The following is a 7,817-nucleotide window of genomic DNA, read 5'->3' as shown; positions in this document are numbered from 1 at the left end:
AATACCAAATCCCTTCTTCCATCTCTCTGTGCCGTTCCAGACTTCTCTCCTTCTAAATTGTTATTTACTATAAAGTACATCATCACTATGTATACTACACATAATATTGTTGTAAATATTATTATGTGATATTTTATGAGTTTAGTTCATGTAATGTAAAGTACGGAAACTTTTACGTGACTTTACGTAACCGAATCATGTATAAAGAAGTTCCTCTCTATTCATATATATCATTTCAAACACGTTATGTTTGACTCTGTTTTGGAATAATTATTTTTATTCATACGAATATTATACATGACATGGTAAACGTGTATTAAATTTCTATATTCTTTTTGCCATCTATGAACTATCCGCCTATGGATACAATAAGCTTTGATCATTCAATGTGATTGATTTCTCTTGCATTGTCAAAGCAATATGATTGGCTATGAATCTACTTGAGCAATATGATTGGCTATGAATCTACTTGAGCAATATGATTGGCTATGAATCTACTTGAATTTTTTACCGGGACAGTCTTTTTCTCTTTGACCAGCTTAAAATTGACAAAAAAAATTTCGAGACCCATTGTATGCCACCACGCCCCCTATTCTTATTGATTGTACGTATTCTCTTCTTTAATGGATATCGTATCTTTTCTCAACAAATTAAAACAATAAACCCTTGGTGTGCTTGGGATACAGACCAAAATGAAATGGAATCAAAGATTTGAGTGGTTCACCTCTCAAAACTAGGCTACATACACTATGTTGCTCAAATTGTATTGATCTCAAGTCCATTCTCTTAGTCGTCTACCCCCTTACAAGAGGTTCATACCCCTTTATTTAGGTCCTCAATGAACCTAGAAGCCTTGTGTTAAACTTCATGTGCTTTCTGGGCATTTAATGCGCCACTTATGTAGAAATCGTCAGTGTTCAGTTCTAAAAATAATAGTAGCAACTTTTTTAAACCCACAAGAGTCTCAAACTGACTCTTTATAAACAACTTATATGAAATTTATATTAATCTTATTTTGATTCTATAAATATTTCAATAAGCATTTCAACATGAGTTTGATTTTGAATCTTCTTCAATCTAAATACTTGTCAATTCAATTCCTCTAATTTTGTTTAGTAGTTTATAAATTAGTAGATGAGCAATTCTTCTTCTCATTTTAGTTTCTCTAATTTCATTTCCAAATTTGTATACACGCCATAAATGTAGCTGAAGCTCCTGTCAAGCCCCATCACCCCAAAAATAAAAACATAACCTGACCCAACTGCCCTGGAGAGTCGAGATCAGTCGAGACTTAATCAATTCAATTTTAATTATATATTATTAATCTTCAGCATGTAAAAAAAGAGTATATATGGCTATAGTAGGCGGATGACAAATGTATTGGCTGAGCTTAGCTCTGAAATGAATTAAATAAAATTACTAAATGAGACACAAAGAAGATACATTTTATGCACGACTTTCTAGGCATTTTATGTAACCGAACTTGAATTAAGTTTATTTTAATAAAAAAAAATTATCTAATAACTTTATTTAATGTAATCGAACATGAAATTTGATTTCTCCCATCGCATGCATTCAATCCAAAAACCAGAAGCGGACGCTAAAGGAGAGAATACGCAGAGAAGCAATCTGCCGTGCTAAAAAATCTCACAAACCTCCACCATATACCATGAACTATTTTCCCTCTCGGTTTCAACAAATTTGAGTGCTGCAGGGATTTTGCAAAGAAGACTCCCTAGACATGCATGACGCTAAATCTAACGGTAATTATCTGCATAGGTCCCACAGACTCATAGTGACAAAATTATTAAAAAATAAAAGTTTGGAATTAAATTTCCTTCTTTTCTCACACCCAAAGTTAGGATTTTTTTTTAATCTGAAATCCTTTGACTATCTTTCAAAACTCGTAGATGATAGATCTTCTCGCAGAGGGACCCGGCTTCTATGCCTTCCTATTTTCTATACACTTCCATCATTTCTTATTTATACACTCATGGTTAAATCATGTTAATATTTTATATTACTATTATTTTTTATCTTATTATCTTTATAAAAAATCAATATAAAATGTTAACATGGCTTAACTGTGACCGCACAAAATAGGAGGGGATGAGAGTGTATGGGAAGTGGGAGGGCAGAGAAGCCATGTCCCTCGTGAAGAGGCATATTTAGGGCTGGTTTGGTATTGTTATGCTTTTAAAATAAGGCTGCTCCTACTGTGCTATAAGAATAAGCAGCTATGAAATAAAGCAGCAGAGTGTTTGGTAAACTTTTTTGTAAAAGTGCTTTTGAAAAATAAAAAAGCAGTATTATAGTGTTTGGTAAACTTTTATGTAAAACAGATGTGAAAAAAAAAAAGCTGATTTTTCAAATCTGGATTTTGCAGTTTCTCGTTTTTGGCTTTTTTTCACTCCAAACTGTGAAAAAAAACTGAAGCTGAAAGTTTACCAAACATAAAAACAGTTCCTAGCATTTTTTTATACCAGTTTTTTTTCAGAATCACTTCAGTACCAAACCAGGCCTTAAACCTGCTAGGCTTTTTCAAGTGATTTGCCGAGAAAAATTTAAGTTCTTCTAATCGGATAGGGATTTTTGGATATATGGTTTAAATATGAAATGAGATAGCAAAGATGAGAGGAGAGAGAGAGAGAAAAGGGCTTTCGTAAGGGGCATTAGCTGAAACAAAAATAAAAATTAATCATGAACATAGACTTGTTTTTTTATCTGTGAAGCTTTAGCTTTTTTGTCCTTATCATACTGTAATTTGTCTTTTTATTAAATTTCAGGCTCAGTAACATTAAATAAAGTTATTAGATAATTTTTTGTTAAAATAAATTTTATCCAAACTCTTTTCATTAAGGTTTTATTTTTTATTTTTTATTATTTCTTTATTCTCCTCTATTTCATCTCTTGTATATTTAACTACAAATTAGGCTACTTAGTACTACAGTCTAGTACTATTCCTCTTCACTGGTAAGTGAGAGGTTTTAGGTTCGATTTTCACCAAAGGTGAATTTGAACCACATTATTACTAACTCATTATGAGGTTAAGCCCATTCACTTCCCCTGAGTTTACATAATATCATTTGTTATAAAAAAAAAAAAAAAAAAAAAAAACTACTACAAATTGGACCCTCCAAGTTTAAGGTGGTTTTTAAAATGGGCCATGAGGTTTCACTTTTTCATATTTGTACTTCTGTCTGTTAGAACATTTATACCTCTATTAGATTGATGAGTTTTTTCTGTCAATGAGGTGCAAATTTGAGTTATATGTTAATTAAATTATGGGTTCCACACTCATCATGTCATCAATTTAATAAAATAACACCAAGGTTGTCTAGCAAAAAGAGAGCAAAAATTTAGAACCCCCAACTTGAGTTCGAACTCAAATGCACTAGCAGAGGGAAAGGTGGGGCAATGAGATCACAAGACCCCAACAACTCTATATTACTCCACAGAATTATTTATGAAAACACTATTAATCAACAGTATTTCATAGTGAGTTCAATCAATTGAAAGGATTGATCAATAATCTTTCACAAAGATCTAATATTATAATCATCATATGGTTATAACTTGGTTGTTTACGTCGAAATAAATAATGACACTGTAAATAATAATAGGGAGTTTTAATGAAAAAATCTATGGTACTGTTCACTTTAATGAAAAATCACATTTTTACACTAAAAAGTCAATCATGATACTATTCACTTTACCCTTTATTTTGTCCTTATCATTAAAACTCAAAATTTTCAAACCTTTTTCATTAGTTTTCCTATAATAATATTGTACATCGATGAGTTCAAATTATAAGAAACAGTCATGAATTATATATCTAAATAACAAAATGTTATTACATTTACTTCTTTGTTATGACCCAACTGACTTCAAATTTTGCCTCCGTCACTGCTCAAATGAATTCATTTCTTGTGGCTACCAGCTCTAATTTGACATGCCGTTTGACTTGAAGGCAAAAAGTACATCCGTCCCATGTGATATCGGTGCTGCATGGAAAAAAGAATACCTCTTACATATTAAAAAAAAGTTTAATGAATAAAATAGTTCATTGGATTTTTTTTTTTTTTTGTCAATGAAATAGTTCGTTAGATTGAATCATAAGTTAATACAATAAAAGCTACATTTTGTGACTTCATGATTTATTTTGAAAAGGAATATCCTACTGAACTGGTAGACTGTTGAATGTATATAGACCTATATTTTATTTCAAAAAAAAAAAAACATAGGAGCTTTTGGCTTTCACTCAGCAAAAACCTGTGCTATATATTTGCAGCAAAAGCTGGATACTCTGCTTGGTTACGTGCGGGGAGTAAGATTTTCTCTCCTCTTATTCTTATTTCCTTCCCTTTCCTTCTCTCATACATTTTTTTTGTCTTATTGTTTTTTTATAAAAAAATCAATATAAACGTTGACGTTGTTTAACCGTAACCATTCAAGTAGGAGGGGAGAGAAAGGTAGAAATATTAGAAGGGAGGAGAATCCTCCACCTTGTGTGCGAAGTAGGATTTGCTTCCTTCAAAGTCTCATTTTCTTTCTTGCATTTCTATTTGAAAGATCAGGATTAAACCATTTCAATATCCTGTGTTGGTTTTTCTTATAAAGAGAAAAAGAGGAAAAGAAAGTAAGAGAGTAGAGAGGAAGGAAGGGAAAATTAGAGGGAAAATTTTTTGTCCATAGTAATTTTAGTTTGAGACTTGGGATATGCTGAGAATGGAATCATTTCCGCCTTTATACGAATTGACAAGCAAATAATTAATTAGAAAGAACATGGTTGACTACAGATGATATATACGGAAAAAAGTTAATTGTGATTAAAAAGGAAGGCACAGCTCACAGAAAAGATTATTAAACACCCAGGTATCTGCAAGTCTTAAACATAAAATCCAAGTACAAATTGCTAGACCATATACAATCCTTTATTAATACTCAAATTATTAACAAAAAGACCAGACTTTTAGAGAAATTTTTAGTTGTGATGGGAATACGGATGGTATACCACGTGTTTTTGTGCAAGTGGTAGAAAATTTTAATTTTTAAATTATTAACCTTTTAACACATATAACCCACCATAGAAAGCGTGACTTTGTAGCTGATGTGATTGTGGAAGATGTTATGTAATTGTAAATGGTCTAACATTGTAATCTCCTTTTGTTCTACTTTTTGCAATGAAATGCAATACTGTCCTTTTGATAAAAAAAAAGACTTATGCATATTAGATTTGCTTACATTAACGGACTCTGAATATGAACCACGCGTAAGTACTATACCCGTGAGGGTGACACTGAAAAATCTCTCCGACTTTTGAGGTTAAATATTGATAAACAATTCAAAGACGAGACAAAGCAAGAATCTGCTGATCATCTATGTGGCGATCAACGGCGGTCTGCTGGCTTTCCGATAAGACGAATGTCTTTGCCTGATCCCTCAAAACGTTTTTGAGAACCTTGCCCATCGGATTCCTTGGCAGTTGGGGCAGAAACTCAACCTTCTTGGGCACCATGAAGTGCGGCAAGTTTTTCCGGCAGTAAGCGATGATTTCGGACTCGGTGGCGGCCCCCTCGGCGTTGCTTCTGAGAGCCACAAAAGCACACGGGCTCTCTCCCCATCGAGGGTGTGGCATTGCCACAACCGCTGCCTCTAACACCTTTGGGTGCCCGTGTAATATATTTTCCACTTCCACACTGCTAATATTTTCTCCTCCTGATATGATCACGTCTTTCAACCTGTCCTTTATCTCCATGTAGCCGTCGGGGTGTACAATCCCGACGTCTCCAGTCCAGAACCATCCTCTTTGGAACGCCTTCTCGGTCGCCTTGGGATCCTTGAAGTACCCTTTCATGACGCTACTCCCACGCAAAACAATCTCCCCCATGGTCTTTCCATCATGAGGGACACTCTCCATTGTGTCCTTGTTTTTTACATCCACGTCAGCAAGAGTCAATATGCTTATGCCTTGCCTTGCCTTGAGCTTGGCCTGATCATCCCCAGGCAGCATGTTCCACTTAGCCTGCCATTCGCAGACTAAAGCGGGCCCTGTTGCCTCGGTCAGGCCATACGCATGAGTTACTTTAAACCCTAGCGGCTCGATCTTTTTGAGGAGAGGGGCCGGAGGAGGGGCTCCACCAGTGAGTATCTGGACGGGCATTGAGATCTCGCAGCGCTCGTGGGATTTGGCCTCGAGGAGGATGTTGAAGATGATGGGGGCGCAGCACATGTGCGTCACCTTGTGGCGGTGAATGTTGCGGTAGATGTCGTAGGCGGTGGTGTTGCGGAGGCAGACGTTGGTGCCGCCGCGTGCTGCGACGCCCCACGTGAAGGTCCAGCCGTTGCAATGGAACATGGGGAGTGTCCACAAATAAACAGGCTCGCTCCCCATTTCCCAGCCCAAAACTAGGCTCAGGGTGCTCAAGTATGCGCCTCTGTGGCTGTACACAACGCCTTTGGGCTCCGACGTCGTTCCGGATGTGTAATTCAAAGCGACGGGGTCCCACTCGTCATCGACTGGAACGGAGACAAATCCGGGATTGCCCTTTTTGATGAGTTGCTCGTACTCCAACTCGCCGAGTCGAATGCCAGTGGGAGAGTCGATGTCGTCGATCACGATGACCAACGGCATGGATTTGTCGGCAGTACCGGTGGTGAGGATCCTGAGGACGTCACGTGCCAGGGGGACATATTGGTAGTCGACAAAAAAGACTTTGGCTCCCGAGTGCCGGAGAATGGAGGCGATGGTTTTGGCGTTGAGGCGTGTGTTGATGGTATTGAGCACGGCCCCGGCCATGGGCACTCCGAAATGCATTTCGTACATTGCCGGAACATTAGGAGCCAATACTGACACCTGCCGGAGAAAAAAAAAAACACCAAAAGTTAACCTTATGTTTAATATCTGTCCAACCATATTGGAGAAAAAAAGAGTTAATTAAAACTATAGGAAACTGCATTAGAAGTAAATGTTTTTAACCACTTTTGAATACGATATCCGGATAAATAACGGGACTTACCACATCGTGTTTGACGACGTTGAGGGAAACGAGGGATGAAGCGAGACGGCAGCAACGTTCGTAGGTTTGGCCCCAAGTGAAGCGAGTGCATTCATAGATGAGTGAAGTACGTTCAGCATAAAAGGCAGCAGCTCTCTTGAGAAAAGTTGTGGGAGAGAGAGCTGTGTAATTTGCATCACATTTCGGAAGCATATTCATTGATTCAAAGGCCATTTCGATCGATTTGTGGGTAATTAAGCTGCTTGATTTGGTTAATTAGAGAGAGAGAGAGTGAGGGAGGGAGGGAGACGATGTGAAGGACATGGGTGAGGGTGGATGAGTGGAGCAATATATAGCGAATTCTCAGGGTGGGAGGGTCCACGATACTTGTGGTGGGAGTGTTGGAAGTGGATCATGATGCTGCAGGATGCTGCCTGATGCTTGTGTGGAAATTACCAAGTTATTACTTAATTAGTTAGTCTGAAAGCAAGAAAATCGTTGACCTCGTTTTTATGTATGTTTTATATTTCTTTTGAAGTTCCCGTGACCATAAACTAATGGGTTTTCACACCTTCTATGCTGACCGGTATTCAATTATCGACAGATTTTTTAGTGTGGCCGAAATACGGAATGATATATCACATGTTATTATATAAATAATGAGATATATGTGTTAAAAAGTTAATAACTTAAAAAATAAAATTTCACACCACTTACAATAAAACACATAATGTCCCACCCGTCTTCCCGTCACAATAAAAAATTTCTCTCAATTATCCAAGCTGTTGTAATATTGAGTGGGTTAGTAGTGAGATTACT

General features: G+C 36.8%; 1 protein-coding gene across 1 annotated transcript; it reads right to left on the bottom strand.

Moving 5' to 3' along the window:
- Positions 1–5,108: 5,108 nt before the first annotated feature.
- LOC103959928 (trans-cinnamate:CoA ligase, peroxisomal) lies at positions 5,109–7,316 on the bottom strand. The gene is made up of 2 exons (XM_018650545.2): positions 7,020–7,316; positions 5,109–6,856 (listed from the first exon to the last, which is right to left on the bottom strand). The coding sequence occupies exons 1-2, from the start codon at positions 7,230–7,232 to the stop codon at positions 5,345–5,347; spliced, it is 1,725 nt and encodes a 574-aa protein (XP_018506061.2). The 5' UTR covers positions 7,233–7,316; the 3' UTR covers positions 5,109–5,344.
- Positions 7,317–7,817: the final 501 nt, after the last annotated feature.

Source organism: the organism of the source record quoted next, unplaced genomic scaffold (assembly GCF_019419815.1).
Source record: "Pyrus x bretschneideri cultivar Hongxiangsu unplaced genomic scaffold, Pyrus_bretschneideri_v1 Contig71, whole genome shotgun sequence".
In the NCBI taxonomy this organism is placed as follows: domain Eukaryota; kingdom Viridiplantae; phylum Streptophyta; class Magnoliopsida; order Rosales; family Rosaceae; genus Pyrus; species Pyrus x bretschneideri.
This window is presented reverse-complemented; position numbering and strand designations above follow the sequence as displayed.